Genomic DNA, 22137 nt, shown 5'->3' with positions numbered 1-22137 from the left:
CCTTACACCCTAAAGGGCTTAATGATGAACTATTATTAAATGTTATGCTATAGAAGCTGTTGATCTGAACTTCTTGACCAGCCGGTATTATAGGCACTTCAGGTGCTATGTTTTTATTTCTTTTTTTAATTCTTTTCCACTCTTACAGAGTAGGATCTTACATTTGACATTTATTTGCTTATCTAACTATGTCTTCCTTGTATGTTATTTGGCATGACATATTTCTTTTTTTCCCTGTATTATTGTTTTCTGCTATTGACAATGGTATATGAGGAATGTTCACAGAAACACTGCACCTTAAGTCACGTGACAAGGTTTTTCACAGCTGTTAACTGTTGAGATAATTGCATGCATTTTGATTGGTTGTTTAGACTGTCTGAAATGTATTTAGTGACAATGTCAGCCCATTCTTGAATTAAGCCTCAGGAAGGTCGCAAGACCGAAACGTTGCTTTAATAAAATGCTCTGAACCCAGCAAGTGGCAGTGTGCGGGTGTCTCTCCTTTCACATTGTATATGCCTCGTCATCATCGCACCTGCTCCAAACCTACCGGGTGTGCGGAAGTCATCTCTCTATAAGTATTTCTTTAGGTAAATTACAATCTGACTGTTTAGTGACGTAGGGTAGACACCTGGTTCATACCTCAGCTAATCTTATGAAGATACGAGTGAGCATTCTCAAGTTATAGGCTTTTTTGTCCCCTTTGCCCTATTTGGATTAGCCTTTTTCAGAGATTGGGGTAGGTGTAAACTAAAGAATAGCCAAAAAAAACAACTTTTGCCCCAAATAAAACTTCACAACAATCCATTTCATATATGGGAGACCCTAAAGATGAGAAAGAACATGGTTGTGTTTGGTTCTACCTGGGCCTCTGCTGCCAGACTATCTGACCTTGTGTCACAGTGACAGCACAGTCCTTATCTAGCCAGTAGAATGTGGCTGGATCGACTTTGGAAACATTTCCTGCTGTTTTCAGCAGCATGCATGTCCTTCACTGTGTTGCACCAGTAGCGAGAACCATCTTCCAGACCACAGATGCACTTTTTCTTTAGATTCCATAATGCCATTCCCTGCTAAAATGAACGTTTTATGTCCATGGAATGAGGTGTCCACCGTCTTTGACAAATCACTGTCACAAGTTTTAGTGTGACATTTACAGCTTTATCGTCACATCACAGTTTTACAAGTAAAAAAAAGGGTGTGAAATTTGTTTTTGTGCATAGTTCAGATTTTTCCAAGGAAAAGAAGAAAGGGAAGAAGAGGCGTGGGAGGGGAGGGGAGGGGGCAAGGAAAAAAATATTTTTTTTGTTTCAACTTCAAGGTTCTCAACTGTTGACATATCAGCTGACTGTACTGCCTGCACCGTTTGGTGGGTTCAATATAAAGCAAATTGTATCCGTTTCTGATCCTTTCCGGTGCCTTTCTTGTAAACACCTCTGTCTTTGTGTTTCACAATTATTTTATTTTTATTTTACGCCTACACCTGTTCTCTTCTCGGTACACCACGTGTATCTGTGTTGTCAGCACTCAGCAGTGAGTTCTGTTTAGTTTCGCAGCCCATCATCAGCTCCATTGACTGTCTGTCAATTGTTGATTGACAGACAGTCAGCACACTTTGATCTACGACCTGACCTGACTAGATCTCACACCGGGCATAGTTAACAGGAAACAATATTAACTCAACAGTCTGTGTACTAGTTAAGCCGTTACCCATCATACTAGTAAGTGGCGGCGTGTTGTAAACCCAGCATTTTAGTACACAGTGTGTTGGTTAAACCTAACACAGCATACTAGTAAACAGTGCATTGTTAAAACCCAGCATGCAGGTCAGTACAGAGGCCACAGTGATGTCATAGTTGGCACAAAGCCTTAACAAAGTGGGAGAGAGCCGAGGCTGCCTAATTAAATAGCAGGGCCTAGGAAGGGAGGCGTCTGGAGATCTGTTGCCCCCATCAGGTCACTTTGATGTACTGTATCCTTGAAATAAATGAAAGCAACTGAGAATGGTATCTTGAACAAGCCTAATGGATGGATTGATTGGTTTAACTGTTTGTGTAGCAGGTCTGCTGGCTGATGCACGCTCTCTGTCTGAGGTTGCCAGAGAAGAGAACTTCAGATCCAGCTATGGATACGACAGCCCTCTGAAGGTGAATATTATCTATTGGTCTGAGAACACAGAGGGATCACATGCTTGGCCGTGTAGTTTATTGGACCGCCGATTTGATTTGCTTTAGGCCACTTCACTGTTTGATTCACTTTGATTCATTGATTGAATAGTTTGACGATTTAAAGGTAGGTTAAAACATTCCAAATGGATAAAACAAAAAGCCAGACTTGCAAAGCGACAAAAGGAAAATCAACCAGGTGCTCGATGGAGATGCAAAAAGTAACAGTGAAAAGTAGGCTGGTGCTTCAAAGATCAGTAAAGTACATCGTTTTTTATCCACCCTCTCATTTTTAACTTTTTGAGTGCTCGGATCACCACCTTTGTCTTTTAAAAAGCCAGGCTTGTTTCCATTGTGGTCCATTAAACATTCAAGACTCAAACATTCCTGTAGGTCCATATGGGCTGGGCTTCTTCGGAGGCATGACACTTAAGCAAAGAATAATCATCAACTCAAAGGTAGGTCTCTGTCAGTTTAGCTACCAACTTTGGTCAACATTGCTGAGAGTAGTTAAGTAGAGCTACAGTACATCTCTCTGTCATTTGCATTACAATGACAGTCATCGATTGGGCCCGCATTAAACTAGAGTTCTCAAAGCCTGTGGCCTAATTGCATAACCGACGTTGAAATTAAAAACGTTTCAGAACCGCTGTATCCCCCTACCAATAACTATCAATAGCCTGTGAACACTTGAATACAGAGAGAGTTTTGTCGGTGTCGCATTCCTTCACGGTCCTTCACGGTGAATGAAGAATCCTAGTTGATGAATTGAAGTAATAACGTGCATGTCAAATCAACTAGCAAATCGAGTGGCAAAGTGTGTTTAATCTAATCCAGGCTCAGGTTCGAATCCCGATGACCTCTGCTGCGTGTCATTCCCCTCTCTCTCTCTCTCTCTCTCAATTCAAAGGAGCATTATTGGCATGAGAAAACGTACGTGGCAAAAGTGGAACAAGACAATCGAGATAGAGTATGTACAAATAAATATTGAATATAGATGGGAATAAAATTAAGGTGTAAACACAGCTGTGTTCCATTGACACTTTGAGTAATACTTGAGTAATATCTTGTGAAACTATAAAAAGATTGTGCATTTTCTGTCAGAGATAGTTATACAATACATCCATATAGGAGACGTTAGCATTTCAATGTTTTTGCATTCACTTAGTAGAAAAAACATTAGCGAAAGGGCAGCAATTTATTAAAATGTAATTTAGTTAAAGTTAGTTCCTCTGTTTATATAGGCCTAACAGTATTTCTATGTACCGAAGTCATTTGCTGTAAACAGTGTAGGTAGGGTATAAACAGTGTACACACAATGATTTGAATTCATTAAGGTGCTTGTATTCCATTTGACATCACCCCCCCCCCCCCTCTCTTATCAATAAAGTCAGAAAAGCCCCAAAAAGGTCTTTAAAATAATGATTGCATATCATCTCTGTCGAGTGGAAGCCTCAGGGGAGATATTGAATTTGGCCTTCCAGGCAGTACCTCTTATCAACCAGTAGGTGTCCTACCGGACCACAGGATCAGAGCAGAGAGACTAAATGCAGTGTACACACTGTGTTACTATTTGAGTGACTGTACGTTTGTGGACAAGTGGATGTTCATTGTTTATTTACCTTGTATGCTATAGTTTCAAATGTACAGATGGACACCAGAGGAAGTGCAACGAACCATGTACAACCCAGATTCAGCACAAACAAGGGTCTAAATTATTTTCGCTCCTATGCCACCAAAATGTGGAACGCCTTACCAACAGTCATTAAGACATGCAAATCCCTTGACTCCTTCAAAACTGCTCTCAAAGGGCACCTACGGACGGCTGCAATTCGAAACTGGCCTCCGTAAAATCTGAATCCACCGCCCACCCCTTTTTCCCCTCACTCTATATGTTTCTTTTCCCTTTTTACCTCCTTTATGATGAATTCCTGTTCTGTTCTTTGACTATATAGAAGTGTCTATTTGTACGTCTCTAAATGTTTTGATGAATTGAACAAGGTGGACCCTCTTGTAAACAAGTGTAATGCTTAATTGGGTCGTCCACTCACAGTTAACAGTCTTTGTATTGAGTTTGTGCTTGAAATGTACTGTAATTCTGCAAACTGTTAATAAATATTTCAATCAATCAATCAATCAATTTCAATAGTACAGTTCATGGATCCTAATCCAGTTCATGGAGTTTCTAATGATACATTGTTGATACATTGTTTCTTGAGTCACTAACACTGTCTCTGCATCCTATGTGTGTGTGTTTCCTTTTCTTATTATTGTAGGTCGCTCTTGATAAAATAACATCTGCTAAATGCTTAACCCATTTTGGACCGAGATCAATACAAAAAAGGGCTTCAAAATCCTACGTTTTTTCAGAAAATTCTGTTTTTTTTTTTCTGAAAATGCTATTTTTTTTCCTGAAAAAAATATATAGGCTATTCAAAGATTTGCAACACATTTTCATGACTTTTCAAAAATAGCAGACCTACAAGCTCATAGCGTGCCACTACTATTGCTATATTACATATCGCAACCTCTTATCTGGGCTGTCGGGATTTCGCAGGTGGGCCCCAAAATAATAATAATTTTGTGATAACCAATAAATGAGTTTAAATGTTAGTTCTATTGATATAAGTCAGAACACAATGGATTGATTGTTCATGAGAATGCACATGGTCCACCACGACCGTCCAACCATCTGACCACTTAGTTACACATGTGTCAGAGCTTTAAACTTCTTGTATCATTGTTGTTGTTGTTGTTGGTGTTTTTGTTGCTGATGTTGTTGCTGATGTTATTATTGACGTTATTGTTGTTCATTCAGGGTGTCAGCCGTCCCGCCACTCGGAGTGTTGTTTCCCCGGTAACCAAACCCCAGCCTCCCGTTGCTCACCTACAGAAGCTGCCCCTCTGTGACCTCTGTGGCAAAGGAATCATGTGAGTAACCCTAACCCTACAGAAGCTGCCCCTCTGTGACCTCTGTGGGAAAGGAATCATGTGAGTAACCCTAACCCTGAATCCAAAGGAAAGTACGCACATCTCTAAAAAACGTTCAGGGTCTGAACAAAAATATACGTACAGGCTTAGGAGAGAATGTCCGCACACTGTTGAGTAGCTCCCACTGGAAATTTTATTTTTAAAGGATGACAACGTTTCGACCCCTTATGGGTCTTCGTCAGGTATCGGAACCCTGACCCTAAGGCTTAAACCTAACCATAGCCCTACCCCGTGATCGCATCATGTAAAGAACTCTACTGTCCTAACACTAACCGAAAAGGTTTGCCCCCTCCTATGCAAATATCTACATGGCCCTGTGGGAAGAGACAGCACTAAAAAAATGCAATCTCAAACCAACACATTATTGTAGATTTTTGGATGACATCTTTGGTGTTTGGGAACACACCAAAGAGGATTTCCAAGATTTTATTAATATACTAAACACACACCATAGATCAATTACAATCAAATATGTGACGAGCACCGAAAAAATAGATTTCCTAGATGTTACTGTCTTCAAAGGCCCAAATTTGTGGTAAATTAAGTGGTAAATTAAGTGGTAAATTAGATTTCAAAGTGTATTTTAAAGAAACACACACACGCTCTCCTACATAAAACCTCCTTTCATCCACCACACACTTACAGAGGCATAGTCAAATCACAGCTGTTGAGATTCCACAGAATCTGCACACAACAAAGTGATTTTAAAATAGCATGTCAAACTCTATTTAACGCCTTGCGGAAACGGGGTTACACAAGAACCTTCCTTAGAAAAACACATGACACATTTCTAGAGGTGAAAGAAAGGGACCAGAGTCCCAAACTAGCTTTGGTTACTACCTATTCGACCCTAAGCAGATAAATAAAGAGGAATTTTGCAAATAGGACGGATGACCTACTTAACGGATACAAAATTATACCAGCATATAGGAAGAACAAAAACTTGAAAGATTACCTTGTACATAGCAAACTAAAGGAGACAGACAGACCGATACGCAAGAAACCGGATTACTTCAGACCTAAACAACAAGTGAAAAATAGAACCACAATGAGAATGGTGGGAATAAATCAAATCATACAGGCTAATACTAGTAACTGTGTCTATCTAATTACATGCAACAAATGCAACCTACAATATGTGGGTGAAACTAGAAACACAATAGCAGATAGACTAAACCAACATAGATATAATATAAATAATGCAAAAGAAACAACTTTATTAATTGTTCAACATTGCATGACCCATGGGATTAGTGCCTTGGAGGTTTGTGGATTAGAATCTAATCAAACCTGGACAGAGGGGGAAAGGAGATATGCAGAGAAGCAGTGGATTTTAAAATTAAACACCAAATTTCCACACGGCTTAAACAATACCAATCCAATAGGCCTACAGGGAACAGGATAGTAAACAAACCCTTAAATGCTAAACTCCTAAATGGCTCTTAATTAGAGCAGAGCCAGGACAATAGCAGTAACACAAAGCCATTCAGATTCAAAATCAGACCATCTTGGTCTGAGGTTGACACTAATGGGCTTGATGGGTGGACTTAATCCCCTCAAAGGTTTAATCATCAAGGTTGAATCATCAATCAACACTTTAATCGTTGACCTCAGAGGTATACGACTAGATTAAGCCGGACTAAAACTAAATATAAGATTGAGACATTTTTTAAGACTAAAACTTAATTGCCCAGACTCTTCTTCAACCAAGATGGCGAAAGCAAACATTCTTTGTTCGGTACTCATACAATAGTTTGGTACAAAACACTGAAGTCCTTAAACCAGAAAACTAACCCTAACACTAAACCTACAGAAGCTGCCACTCTGTGACCTCTGTGGGAAAGGAGTCATGTGAGAACTCTTTAGGGCTAGTCATAGTCCAGTTTCTCAACACATCTCTCTGTCTTTAAAAAACAGAGAGATGTTTTTCAGCTTTGTGTCTCTGTGTGTACCCCATAGTGATCCTTTGATTGGCTGAGCACGGAATGTGATGTATGATAATGTATGGTGATAAGAGCGCCCCTCACTTCACACCAGTGTGTGTTTTTTCTGTCCGACAAGTTCTTTCATTCTGGGGCTATCACCGCGTTCACTGATTGGTCTAGAAGTTGGGTGGGCGGTCCCCTTGGCTTTGCATGGCACGGGGGTTTCGCATCTGAACCAGAGGGAGGCGGGGTCAATGCTGAAGGACATCGCCGCAAGTATGATGACCTCGACTCATTATCACCTTTTAGGTTAGAGGATACGTTATCACTTATCACCTATAAAGGTGATAGCTTATCTTATCACCTAAAACTGGAGTATGTATGAGCCTTAAAGCCTCTGTGGGAAAGGAATCAATTCAATTCAATGCTTTATTGGCATGAGAACACATACGTTTACATTGCCAAAGCAAGTGTCAAAATACAATAAAAACAGTTGAAAATGGGGAAAGTATATACAGTTGGAGGGAGTACAGCATTAAGTAAACAGAGCTATGTCACATTGCATCTTTATATACAGTACATGTTATACAGGAACCATGTGAGAACTCTTACTTTACTAAAGTCACACTTTAAAATACTTTACTCACACTTTTGCACTGTGAGGCGTTTGGGAACCCTTGCCCCAGGGGCCTGTGCTAAGGCGTTTGGGAACCCTTGCCCCAGGGGCCTGTGCTAAGGCGTTTGGGAACCCTTGCCCCAGGGGCCTGTGCTAAGGCGTTTGGGAACCCTTGCCCCAGGGGCCTGTGCTAAGGCGTTTGGGAACCCTTGCCCCAGGGGCCTGTGCTAAGGCGTTTGGGAACCCTTGCCCCAGAGGCCTGTGCTAAGGCGTTTGGGAACCCTTGCCCCAGAGGCCTGTGCTAAGGCGTTTGGGAACCCTTGCCCCAGAGGCCTGTGCTAAGGCGTTTGGGAACCCTTGCCCCAGGGGTCTGTGCTAAGGCGTTTGGGAACCCTTGCCCCAGGGGCCTGTGCTAAGGCGTTTGGGAACCCTTGCCCCAGGGGTCTGTGCTAAGGCGTTTGGGAACCCTTGCCCCAGGGGCCTGTGCTAAGGCGTTTGGGAACCCTTGCCCCAGGGGTCTGTGCTAAGGCGTTTGGGAACCCTTGCCCCAGGGGCCTGTGCTAAGGCGTTTGGGAACCCTTGCCCCAGGGGTCTGTGCTAAGGCGTTTGGGAACCCTTGCCCCAGGGGCCTGTGCTAAGGCGTTTGGGAACCCTTGCCCCAGGGGTCTGTGCTAAGGCGTTTGGGAACCCTTGCCCCAGGGGCCTGTGCTAAGGCGTTTGGGAACCCTTGCCCCAGGGGTCTGTGCTAAGGCGTTTGGGAACCCTTGCCCCAGGGGCCTGTGCTAAGGCGTTTGGGAACCCTTGCCCCAGGGGCCTGTGCTAAGGCGTTTGGGAACCCTTGCCCCAGGGGCCTGTGCTAAGGCGTTTGGGAACCCTTGCCCCAGGGGTCTGTGCTAAGGCGTTTGGGAACCCTTGCCCCAGGGGCCTGTGCTAAGGCGTTTGGGAACCCTTGCCCCAGGGGTCTGTGCTAAGGCGTTTGGGAACCCTTGCCCCAGGGGCCTGTGCTAAGGCGTTTGGGAACCCTTGCCCCAGGGGCCTGTGCTAAGGCGTTTGGGAACCCTTGCCCCAGGGGCCTGTGCTAAGGCGTTTGGGAACCCTTGCCCCAGGGGCCTGTGCTAAGGCGTTTGGGAACCCTTGCCCCAGGGGCCTGTGCTAAGGCGTTTGGGAACCCTTGCCCCAGGGGCCTGTGCTAGGCCATCTCCTTTTTTCCATCTACAGCTGCCCACCCACCGTCAGTCACATTTCCAACGTATCTGCAGTGCTTGGTGGGTCAGCATTGACACTCAAACTGCCAGAGTGACAGTTCTCACTCACACTGCCAGAGTGACAGTTCTCACTCACACTGCCAGAGTGACAGTTCTCACTCACACTGCCAGAGTGACAGTTCTCACTCACACTGCCAGAGTGACAGTTCTCAGCACCACTCAAACTGCCAGAGTGACAGTTCTCACTCAAACTGCCAGAGTGACAGTTCTCACTCAAACTGCCAGAGTGACAGTTCTCACTCAAACTGCCAGAGTGACAGTTCTCACTCACACTGCCAGAGTGACAGTTCTCAGCACCACTCAAACTGCCAGAGTGACAGTTCTCACTCAAACTGCCAGAGTGACAGTTCTCAGCACCACCTCCTAAATTCATCTCATGACTCAGAAGCACATCATTCCTAGGGGGATAATTAAATGGATACAAGGTAATGGTCTCTTTTAGACTGGCATGTTTAGACCACTGGTTTTCAACCTTGGGTTCGGGGACCACTAGGCAGTCCAAATGGACCCTTTACGGGGGCTGTGATTATTGGTGTTTTCAGAAAATGTATGACAATGATATAAATAAAATGAAAAAATATACAAATAAAACAGACATATTAAACAGACTCTCTTGCCCTTAAACTCTCCAGATACATTATAGCATGATTGATACTAACACGATGAGCATTGAGTATGATAAGTAAAATGCAGACGTACCATCAACCAATTGGTTAAAATTAGGTTTGTCTCCCCTTGCGCTGGAAAAACGGGAATCGCCCATTCTGTTTTCCTCACTGTAACATATCGTTGCTGTCGGGCAGAAACTTCTCATCTCCATATTTTAACTTTTTTGTGTTTTTGTAAATCAACGTCCTACTTGATCAAACTACAGCGTCACACAAGCATCACAAGTAGCAGATTCCCAAGCTTGAAACATGACGCTAAGCAATGTGTTTTAAGTCCTGACAAGTAGGCAAATAGGAAACTGTCAAACAGTTTTGGACAGTTTTGGTTTCCACCTGACAGACAATATATTATATTTCCTTCTGGGCAGAGGAGCGGTGGTGCGTGCAGGGAAGTAAACATATTAATACATGTTTCCTTCTGGGCAGAGGAGCGGTGGTGCGTGCGGGGGAGAAGTGGCGTCACCCAGGCTGTTTCAGGTGTGTGGTGTGTGGCCAGGAGCTGAAACACCAGGGATACTACCTGATCGAAGGGCAGCTGTACTGCCAGCAGCACGCCGCGGACGCCGTCGCCATGCAGGCCCGGGGGGAATGAGACCCGGGGGGAATGAGACCCGGGTGTCATCGATATGTTCGTATGTGGACAAAATCAAAGTGTGTGTCTGTGGCAAGATGTTGTCCGTGCCAAATGTTTTGATTTTCTTTTTTTTATACACATTATAATGTTCTTATTTTGATCACAAGACCTAATTATTGAATGTCAAGTCCCCAGGTTTTGTTCTGAATATGTATGACACTGATTTACTACGACACTATGACACAGTTCAACTAGTACTAGTGGTTCTCAAACGTTTGATTTGCAAAGACCCCCTTGTTACAGACCTGTTATGGTCATTCAGGGTCAGCTCTCTGAAGACCCCCTTGTTACAGACCTGTTATGGTCATTCAGGGCCAGCTCTCTGTCCGATCGTGGCAAAAATGGAATTTTGACAAAAATGTCGCCAGCATGGCGATGACCCCTGAATGATAGACACATGCAAGTGTGTGTGTCAAATATTTAAAAAACAAAAAAACAAACAAATGTATTTCAGTCAGGACAACTCAAGAATGGATGGAATATATATTTATTGAATATAAAATGAGCAATATATTTATTATGGTTTGGTGATGAATTGGATTTCCTTTTTAGGTACTCAGATCAAGCGCATCAGTCCCGACCATAGGGACTCCGAATCCCCCGTACCTAAACATCAGATCCAAAACAACAGGTGGTAGCTGGAGTGGAGGAGGGTGAGCAGCACAAGTTTAAACAGACAGCAGCGCAGCAGTATCAGTGTGTGCAGCAGCAAACAAGCAAGCAGGATGAGCAGTGCAAACTTCCAGTTTAAATAGCCGGTATGAAGATGGAATGAGTGTGTGATTGGATGAAGTGAACGATAACACTGATGCTGAGGCGGCCCAATGAGCGGCCGGCAGAGTTTCCTGACTGAACTTGGTCTGTGAATGTTTTTAATCTAAAACCTTAAAAATGTGTTTGCATTGTGAAGTATAGGAGCTTTAAAGTATACCACGTCAGTTTCATTGAACCAAGGCAGCACAATCCGTTGATTGATTGATTGACCGTTAGAAGTAAACATGCTCTGAAAACGCTGGTCAGATGGGTGGGCCGTAAACATTCTTCCAGATTTTTCAGACGGTAAACTGAACCAGAAAAGGTTGTTAACCACTGTTAACAACAGATACAATTGTTTTATTCACTACCAGGGAAACGTTTGTGACACACAAGCTTTTTGTTTTTAGAGTTTAGCTACAGCTTTTCACTGCTTTTTTCCCATCATTGGTTTGATAAAGAAAAAAACAAACAAGAACAGTCTTAGAGGACATGAGGGGTGGACCTGACAGATGTTTACAGTGGTGTTGTGTATGACAAAGGTCCTCTGCTTTAAATGCTGTATCTGTATTATATACTTTTACTTTGTTAAAATAAGTGTTAAATAACTTAAATACAGCAGCTCTATATTCTGATAGAAATCATTGCGGTGTTTGTTCAGTAACAGTACAGGAGTCTCCATGTTTCTCCAGCTCTGTAATAAACAGAACATACATTTTCAGGTCAGGATAGCCATTTTGAAGTGATGAGACATTTTCACGATTTTTGAAGCGTGCCACTCGGTGGCGCGCTATGAGCTTGTAGATCTGCTATTTTTCAATAGCTAAATTATAACAATGTTTAAAACACCAAAAGGGGTTCCCGCCCAAAATGGGTTAAATTGAAAATATATTATTTACATTTGATAACGAGCTGGAGAGACCCCTGATATTGCACAAACACGTTATAGTAGACTACTATCTGAATATAGAGCGCTGTAACTGTTTTCGCTACACCACCTTTAATAATGTTATTTGAAAACTTGTTTTGGCTCCATAGAAGCTTGAGGTATGAAAATGTATGAATATGTCCATATTTTTGTATTGTAAAAACAAATAAACTGATATAATATATATTATTTATATAGCAGCACATTCTAAAACAAATTTCCAAGGCAAACACATCTTTGTAGACACCATAAGTACAGTAAGAAAATAAGAGTGAGTGTAAAATAATGCAAAAAATTAAAAAGATAAATGTTATATTAATTATATTTTTACAGCTGCCCCCTGTGTAAATGTCCACTAACTACTTAATGCACATACAGCCATAATACTGATGTGGAGGAATATAACTGAAGTTAAACATAATCTCTTTGTCTAGATTAGATATATATAAAAAAAAAGAAAAGATGACGTATCTCCAATGAAGGCCGGAAGTCAAGCGGAAGTGCCATAGGGAAGTGCTTGCCCAAATGACGTCACTCATGCGACTCTTCAAGTCTCTCACTGTCACTCAATGACTACTGGCTATCACAGCGTATCTTTTCTGAGACTTCCGGGCATGTTACGCACGTAGAAGCTTCAAGGTTCCGCTCATGCTTCGCAAGGAATCTCAGGAAAATTGTGCCTTCAATTTTAACACGTCCCCCAGAGCCGGAAGAGGCGTCTACGTTTATATGTAATATGTCTATGGGCTAATGTAGTCACAGTGGTGCAGGCTAGGTAATGTAGTCACAGTGGTGCAGGCTGGGTAATGTAGTCACAGTGGTGGTGCAGCCTGGGTAATGTAGTCAGTGGTGCAGGCTGGGTAATGGAATCACAGTGGTGCAGCCTGGATAATGTAGTCACAGTGGTGCAGCCTGGATAATGTAGTCACAGTGGTGCAGCCTGGATAATGTAGTCACAGTGGTGCAGCCTGGGTAATGTAGTCACAGTGGTGGTGCAGGCTGGTAAATGTAGTCACAGTGGTGCAGGCTGGGTAATATAGTTACAGTGGTGGTGCAGCCTGGGTAATGTAGTCACAGTGGTGGTGCAGCCTGGGTAATGTAGTCACAGTGGTGCAGGCTGGGTAATGGAATCACAGTGGTGCAGCCTGGATAATGTAGTCACAGTGGTGCAGCCTGGATAATGTAGTCACAGTGGTGCAGCCTGGGTAATGTAGTCACAGTGGTGGTGCAGGCTGGTAAATGTAGTCACAGTGGTGCAGGCTGGGTAATATCAAAGATGGTTTATGTATGAAGATGGGCCAACTTCATTGGAGCCACTAGAGGCGAAATGGTACACAAAGCCTACAAATGGTCTCCTAAATATAGTAGGCGTGGTTTGCTTCTCCCCGACCTCCACCCTCCCCCCCTGACAACAACACTGTTTCCACACTCAGTCTAGTAGGTGGCGGTAATGCACCATTTAGGTTTGCCAACCGCCATGAAACCCGATAGAAGAAGACAACAACACTGACAAGTCATTTAACAAAGTACATTGAAAACAACTGACAAGGTGTACTTTTGAAATTGTCGTTTTAGTTTCTCGAAGTCCTCCAACCATATTAATTCATGATTTGGATCTATCTCATTAAAAAGTCTCTCCCTAATAGAGTTGTAGAATGGACAATAAAAAACTAAATACTTTTCATTTTCAATTTCCTTTAGATCACACAGACTACATAATCTATCCTCCTCAACCGTGCCTACATATCTGCCTGTCTCAATATGCAGACCAAGTATGCCAGCTCTAATTTGGGCACATAAGGATAATTTCTAATCGTTTTAAATATGTCCATTAATTTCACATTATAATATTCACATATTCTCATCTTAAATATGGGGTCAGAGCCCCCTATGTGTTGTCCGTGAAATTGCAGATGGACAGAGAGAGGCTTCCGGACTCATCTCAAATCTCGCGAGAGTTTGTTGCTGGGATAAAGAAATGTCATTAACAAAGTAGATTTTCTCCTGATTTGTCTCGCTAAAATAAGCCATTTTACTATGAATATCTTGTAAATATTGTGTGCCTTGTGATGATTTGGTCCAGTATTTAGTTCAGTGACCATGGAGTTAAGGAATGGTTCAGAAGCTGTGTTCACGTTCACTCTCCCATTGGAAATGAATAGACTCCAACATTCTTCCTGTCTCCTAATAATGTTACCACCCACCTCACGCAGATACAGTAAAGCAAAGTTGGTCTCTCTTGCTAATTCTCCTCTTGGGTAATATAGTTACAGTGGTGGTGCAGCCTGGGTAATGTAGTCACAGTGGTGGTGCAGGCTGGTTAATGTAGTCACAGTGGTGCAGGCTGCGTAATGTAGTCCCAGTGATGCAGGCTGGGTAATATAGTTACAGTGGTGGTGCAGCCTGGGTAATGTAGTCACAGTGGTGGTGCAGCCTGGGTAATGTAGTCACAGTGGTGGTGCAGGCTGCGTAATGTAGTCCCAGTGATGCAGGCTGGGTAATGTAGTTGGTAGGTCAGTAGGTCATGATAGCCGGGATAGTGGAAGTGTAGTTTGCCGAGTGTACCGACCTGAAATGACACAAACTATTAAGCACTTTATAGCAATGATTACTATCAGACTATAGAGCTATTAAACAGCTTATTTCAACCAAAAAAAGAGGACACAAACTCTGTCTTTAAAGAGAGAGGAGGAGAGAGATGAGAGTGTGAAACCTGTTGACGTTCACGCTGATGATGCTCTGCACCGGCGTGCTCTTGGGCCCGGGGGCGGGCCGGAAGACACACACCTCGTCTCGATTGGTGGGCTTGCCGGAGGGCCGGGAGCGCTTATTGGCCGTACTGTACGGATCAGTGGAGTGAGACGGGAAGACGTCGAACGTCCCCGCCTTCATCCCACCCATCTGAAAAGTTCAATTCAATTCAATTCAATTCAATTCAATTGGCTTTATTGGCATGAGATGTATAATTGAATGTCAGAATATCCAATAAATCGATTTCTATGTACCGAGGTTGCTCGGTGCAGAAATACACACAATCATTAGCACGCACGCACACACTCAACCCACAGACACACTTAAAGGACAACTTCAGACTAAATAACACATAGGCTAATTTTCCTAATTAGATTGATCCCAAATGACATGGGGTCTATTTTGCAGAAATTCCCCTGTCGTCATGTTTCCCTATACCAGACCTCAGAGCATAGAGTGGAGCCATAAGCATATCGCTACTTACGCTATTTGTTGCGTTCAAAAGTTTCAGACAGACAGACAGACAGACAGACAGACAGACAGATACCCGTTTACTGGGGGAGGAGGGTTTGAATGGAACAGGGAATTGTTTCTGTCCGGATGGGAGGGGCTTGTGCTCCGATGGGCGGGGCCTGTCACTGCGGTACGGGTTGCTGTGGAAATACTCTCTGGGATGGAGGTGGAGCTTGAAGGGACCGCCTGTTAGCTTGGAGCTAACAGGCGTGAGACAGGCGTGAGGCAGGCGTGAGACTACAGAGTTGTGAACCGAAATCCATTTATGCTTAAAAATAAAAAGTGTCCAAAGACGATCTCGGCGACGAGGGCTTTCATTCAGTTTTAGTCGCATTTTAGTCACCTGGAATGTCTTAGTGTTAGTCTAGTTTTAGTCGACTAAAGATCATAAGATCTTAGTCGACTAAATCTACAGTTGATTTATTCGACTAACATGTATTTTACAAGCCTGTTTTCTCGACTCGTTTTCTGCAAGACATTACTCTATAAGCCATATCTCCAAAACTGGTGGGTCAAACTGAACAACCGATACGTCAATTTGAAGCTATGGTACCCATGCTTTCACATGACATGGAACAACTAAAATTAAAGAAATTTAAATGACTTAGCCTCGGTCAGAAACGGTCATTTAGCACTCCACAACTCCATGCTGTATTGATGTTGGTACCATTAGGAGAGATAACGGGCAAACGATCAAAATAACAATTCTTCTACACTCTCTAATTGTGTAGACATCCTGTAAATTGAGTAATGCAGATGTTTAACAATAATTTAACTCTTGAGAGTGCAAAATGAAACCAAGTGGACCCATAAGGGTCCATTTGGTTTCATTTTACGCTCTCAAGAGTTATCTATAAGGGTCCTTTTTTGTGACCAACCAGCGCTGAGATAGACCATAAATAAGTGCTAAGGAGACAGCATGGGGAGCAGGACACCCACAGAGAGGTGGCAGTTATCTATAAGGGTCCTCTATAAGGGTCCTTGAGGAGACGGCATGGGGAGCAGGACACCCACAGAGAGGTGGCAGTTATCTATAAGGGTCCTCTATAAGGGTCCTTGAGGAGACGGCATGGGGAGCAGGACACCCACAGAGAGGTGGCAGTTATCTATAAGGGTCCTCTATAAGGGTCCTTGAGGAGACGGCATGGGGAGCAGGACACACACAGAGAGGTGGCAGTTATCTATAAGGGTCCTTGAGGAGACGGCATGGGGAGCAGGACACACACAGAGAGGTGGCAGAAGAGACAAGCTGAAGTTCCTTCAAAACCATCACTCTGGGCCTGGGCCATGGCTCAGCGGTCCAGGCACCTTGGCTGGTAATCCCGTCTGGCAGTGTGCCGCGGGTTCGACTCCCGGCCTTTACTGCATGTCACCCAAGCCCCCAGTAAGGCTATATCCAACGTTGAAGATGCCACTACCTACTGGCAAAATGTGGAATTGCAGCACTTAATGGAAGTGGATGGACTAGGCTAGGCTAAACTTCCGCTCGCTCGAGCCATTGAGTTATAACTATACTTCCGGAAGTCTTCCAGGTGCTTCAAAACGCCACTGAGCAACTTCCATTGAAATTAATAGCGGGGGGGGGGGGCGGGGCTAACGCTCCGGTTCGGCCTCTATCCTTTATAGCTCTATGATGTCACCCCCCCCCCCCCCCCCCCCATCTCTCTCCCCATTTCCTGTCAGCCTACTGTCTATCCCTCCATGAAATATATATATATATAAAATAAAGTCGAAAGCCACAAAAAAAAAACATCACTCTATCACTCTCAGACAGCCATGATGGATGGAGAGAGAGAGACAGAGAGAGACAGAGAGAGACAGAGAGCAAGAAAACAACAATGAATTGCTGTCGGACAGAAACCTGGCAACTTTTTACGTTCATATGAGAGAGTATCGAACAAAGGCATTGAAAATAGCAGATCTACATATACATTTGGATTAGGGTTGTCCCGATCGGATAGGGGGATCGGAAATCGGGGCCGATCACGTTCATTTTCAATGATCAGAATCGGATCGGGAGACGAAAAACGTGATCGGGACATCCCTGTAGTATCAATATCATATCCATATCATGATATTAGACAGGAAATCGCCCTAGCCCCTTACATAGCACTTTATGTAGACTTAGATAGCACTTTATGTAGACTTAGATAGCACTTCATGTAGACTTAGATAGCACTTCATGTAGACTTAGGTGACATTCACACCAGAAAGCTTTGCTGCGATTAAAACGAATCCTGCTGCGCATTGTCAGAAAGTGCACTTCGTTTGGCAGGTGTGAAGGCTCATTTGAATCCTAATGCGTATCAAATAACCGCATTCTACTCAGAGCAAAAACGGGGGTTTCGCTTCGCTTCCAATCGCACTTCGGTGCAGGTGTGAATGCAATCCGCAGTAAATAAAGGAAATGAAGCAAACAATGTGGCGGGTGAAGAGCTGAACACAGTTGGAGACGGAGAAGGCATATTTTACGCAGCGCAAAGATGTCCCGTTACCGTGGATAGACGTGGTCGAATGAGGAGACTGAAGCCCTGATTGAAATTAGGACGAGTACATTAATCAATTGCTTAAGGAAACACATAAAAACACTGCAGTGCATTATAGCATACACTACAGAATATTCTGTCTGTCTGTCTGTGCGTGCCGTAGCCTAAACATGGAGTGCTGTCACTGTGTGGGGAGTAGGGACTTTCATCTCAATAAACTTGTAAACATTTTGCCCTGCTGTCTGTTATATCAGTGCGCTCAGCGCCGTTCCTTCCATGCCCAAAAGAACAGTGCGTGGCTGCGTGCGGAGAGAGAGAGAGAGAGAGTTAGGGGGGGGGGGGGGTGGGGGGGGGGGGCAGGGGGGGTGACAGTTTGAAGGCAAACCGCAGCAAATTAAATATGCAAGAAGTCCCAATTCTCCTCCCATTCGCATCGAGTCTACCGAAGTATTAGGTGGGAATGTGACCTTAGATAGCACTTCATGTAGACTTAGATAGCACTTCATGTAGACTTAGATAGCACTTAGATCCACTGTTACGTTCTTAACTTACGCATGTTTCATGATAATACTTTATATGTATGTGATGTATTGCCATGCTTTTTGTTCTTGCTTAATGTGAATCGCTCTGGATTAAGAGCGTCTGCTAAATGCCTAAATTGTAAATTGTTTGAATTGTATAAAATATAAATATCGGATTGGGAAAATTTGGTATGGGCAGATGCTCAAAATCAAATGATCGGAATCGGATCGGGAGCAAAAGAAACGTGATCGGGACATCCCTAATGATGATGTCATCCCTATTAACAGAGGAACGTTTTTGGTTTTCATCCCATAGCCGCGACGCGCACGCACGCACGCACACACGCACGCACGCACACACAATGTCTTTACTATCCATTGTTTTATTGTCAAATCCATTCCGCTTGTTTATCGACTCAAATCAATGACATTGATGATGGTGCAGTGGAAGAGCGTGCGTGCGTGCGTGTGTGTGTGTGTTTGTACGTGTGACCCCTCCTCCAGCTGTGATGTGTTTTTCCATGTGTCAGTGTGTGTGTGTGTGTGTGTGTGTGTGTGTGTGTGTGTGTGTGTGAGACCCAGCTGCATGCTTACAGCCCCCCCGCTCCCTAGGGGACATTTTGTCCAGCTGAGACAGACAAGCTGGACCCCTGGAGACATCCCTCCTCATCATCTGTTTGTCCCTCCATCCATCTAAAAACACCCCTCCCCCGAGCTGTAATCCTGGGCACTATAGAGCGTCGCAGTCCCGCCTCCTACCCTGGACCAGGAAATGAAACCCAATGCATTTTCCTCATAGACATTTCTTAAAGTATTTATTTAAAGACGGTTACGCCGCGGACAAAGCCAACTCGAGTCGTGACAACTCATGACAACACAAACAATATTTTGGACCAAACAAATAATTACAAAGAAGAAAAACAACAAAAAAAGTGTTGTAACCTGCCGTTTTTTTCTTCTGTCTAATTATTTGTTTGGTCCAGAATATTGTTTGTGTTGTCATGAGTTGTCACGACTCGAGTTGGCTTTGTCCGCGGCGTAACCGTCTTTAAATAAATACTTTAAGAAATGTCTATGAGGACAATGCATTGGGTTTAATTTCCTGGTCCATGGTAGGAGGCGGGACTGCGACGCTCTATAGCGTACACACAGCATACAACACAAGCAGCTTGAATCACAATAGCGTACACACAGCATACAACACAAGCAGCTTGAATCAAAATAGCGTACACACACCATACAACACAAGCAGCAGCAGCTTGAATCACAATAGCGTACACACAGCATACAACACAAGCAGCAGCAGCTTGAATCACAATAGCGTACACACAGCATACAACACAAGCAGCAGCAGCTTGAATCACAATAGCGTACACACAGCATACAACACAAGCAGCAGCAGCAGCAAATAAAGAAAATAAAAAAGGTTCCTACTTCCTACCTTGAGTCGTCTTCTATTTGACTGCATCAGTTGTGTGAAGGGTCAAACTGTAGAACCCATCATGGATAGAGAGAGATAGAGCCTCCCTACTCTCTGTCGAGTTCATCCTTCGATGAGTCCTCCAGCGGTGTCTCCAGTCATTTCCATTCTCCATACATCTGGCTAAAGTTCTCCACGACTTTCCTCTCCTGCTGGGAGCTCCCGGTGTCAAGGGAATGTGACCGACCAGCTTCGTTCTCCTGGCTGCCATCTTCTCACTCAGCCTTGGTAGGCGACCCCTCATCCCAGACATGTTGATCCTTGGTTGTTTAGCAGCACTGACACACTATCGTTCTGGTGTATCACGGTGGCCATGCAGGGACTTCTGTAGAGCAGGCTATTGGCTGTATAGGACAGTGGTCCCCAAACCTTTTCATGTCAAGGACCCCCAAATTGACACTAATTAGCCCACGGACCCCCATTTTAAAAGCTATGCGGGGGACCCTCATAAGAGAAGATTTGTACGGCTCTAGCAGTGATTCTCAACCATTTTAATTTCAAGGGGCCCCAGTTTGACATGCATTAGTCTACGGACCCCCATTTAATGACATTTCCATCTCTGGGACCCCCAATTTATATTGTAAAATCAATGTTAATTTAACTCAAAGTAACTCAGAGTTACAGACCCATAAGGGTTCATTTGGTTCCAAACTATCATTTAGCTGGGGAACCCCTGGAACTCCCTCAAGGACCCCTGGGAGTCCCCGGACCCCACTTTGGGAACCACTGGTATAGGAGACCAGACTCTACAGCACTGAGAAGGTGCTGAACTTCATATTATGGTGGTGAGGTTGGACTTTCCACACACTGGCCATGAAAGAGAGAGTGTCCGTGCCACTGCAACACCTCTGTCACAGATGTCAAAGTCCTCACTGTGGTCGTCTGGGGGGTCAACACCTTGGCTCTGCCTCTGGTACCTATGGTCAGGCCTCTGGTACCTGTGTACATGGATCCTTTGGTCAGGAGTGAGTATAGGTTGGGAGGGACTGCATCCATGAGCCTTGAGTGTCTCGAAGAAAGAAAGAAAGAAAGAAAGACATTGCAATTTACACATTATACAATAAACGGCGGTCTAGAAGTCTTTCTAGAGTATGACTTAGCCCTAGAACGGCTCTTGTTGTTCCATACAGTATATACAGTATTTCACATACAGAGCCATAGAGAGGTTGCGCTTACTTTCATGTTGGACGTAACTTGGCGGCCTAAATGTGATAAATGCTCCGTTTGTACTCACCCATTAAATAATTCCAAAAACGTGGAGTGAAATATGGTCCTCTAGTTTTTTTATCCATGTGAAAGTTCTGGCACAAAACGTGTATTTAGTCAATTATCTCCACTTTTTCAAGAGATGCACACGGACGTCTTTCTCTCCGGGCGAGGGGGGCCGAAATGATCGATGAACTGATTTTACGAATACGTCCTGTTTACAGGACGTCATCACCAATAGGCCTATCTCACAGCCCGTTTTTCACGCCCACTTCCGGTAAATAGTGGTGACTTTAACATGGGCATTTACACGTTTTTTTCTCTGGAGAATCTAAGTACATTTTCTAATGTAAAAATGTGACAGACCAATATTATTATGAAGCAAACAAGATGGTAAATCAGGTCGAGCAGATAGAACAAACCTTACCTTGAGAAAACAAAAGTTGTAGACTTCTTAAATAACCTCTGTTAACATGTAGCGTCTATGGAGTGACGTCACGCTATCACCACTAACCCCAAAAGGGGGCGTATTTAGGGGGGCGGGGAAATTCTGTGAGATAGGCTTATTGACCAGGGAAACACAAAAGTTTGGGTCACACAATTGGCAGGTGGTGTGATTAATTACCCATCACCTATCGCAAGGCAAGGTATATTGGCAATGTTAATGATGCTAAGCAGCTAACAGACAACGCATGTCTGTCACTGCAGTAGGTAGGCTAACTTAACTGGAGGAGAATTCACTCCGTTGGAAAGAACATGTCCAACAGTTTGCAACTTTTCCAGGCATGGAGATAATTAAACTTCTCTTTCAGCTGTCACACGTATACACTCACACAACACACGTGTCTTTTTTAATAGTAGTTAGTAACCCCTTTCGGGACCATTGTTTACCTTCTCTGTATTTGGGGTGGTCTGGGGCCGGGTCCTCCTTTTCTAATTAGTCTTATTTCCACTCCCTCGCACAACAACAACAACAACAACTCCAGTTGAGTGCCAACGTTGCTTGTTTTAATAACTATTTCAACTTCCAAGTTCCAACAACAGCTTGTCTTGTCAAGTGTCAAGCCATGTGTCAAGCAGACAAGCACCCGCCTCCTCCTTGTGGTCCCGTCTCGTCTAGCGCAGGTGTGTGTGTGTGTGCGCGCGCTTGTGCGTGCGTGTGTTGGGGTTGCCATGTGTGCTTATAAGCGACTTTCTGCTTGTTTTCAGACCTGGTGTGCAGGCAGTTGGGGTCA

The 22137-nt window shown here is 43.8% G+C and overlaps 1 protein-coding gene and 1 long non-coding RNA gene across 2 annotated transcripts; one reads left to right on the top strand and one right to left on the bottom strand.

The window, feature by feature from the left end:
- Nucleotides 1-233: 233 nt before the first annotated feature.
- Nucleotides 234-12134, top strand: LOC306936066. The gene is made up of 4 exons (XR_013791456.1): nucleotides 234-590; nucleotides 2059-2147; nucleotides 4984-5096; nucleotides 10057-12134. It is a non-coding gene; the product is annotated as an uncharacterized lncRNA (long non-coding RNA).
- Nucleotides 12135-13577: 1443 nt separating this feature from the next.
- Nucleotides 13578-19949, bottom strand: cfap96 (cilia and flagella associated protein 96; the record flags this gene model as incomplete). Its single annotated transcript, XM_079492807.1, has 4 exons — nucleotides 13578-14514; nucleotides 14659-14846; nucleotides 15244-15409; nucleotides 19837-19949. The coding sequence occupies 4 exons, from the start codon at nucleotides 19947-19949 to the stop codon at nucleotides 14460-14462; spliced, it is 522 nt and encodes a 173-aa protein (XP_079348933.1). The 3' UTR covers nucleotides 13578-14459.
- Between the last annotated feature and the right edge of the window lie 2188 nt (nucleotides 19950-22137).

The sequence above is a fragment of the Electrona antarctica genome (genome assembly GCF_951216825.1).
Source record: "Electrona antarctica genome assembly, chromosome: 1".
NCBI lineage: Eukaryota > Metazoa > Chordata > Actinopteri > Myctophiformes > Myctophidae > Electrona > Electrona antarctica.
The sequence above is the reverse complement of the archived record's forward strand: the minus strand, read 5'-3'. Positions and strand labels throughout refer to the sequence as shown.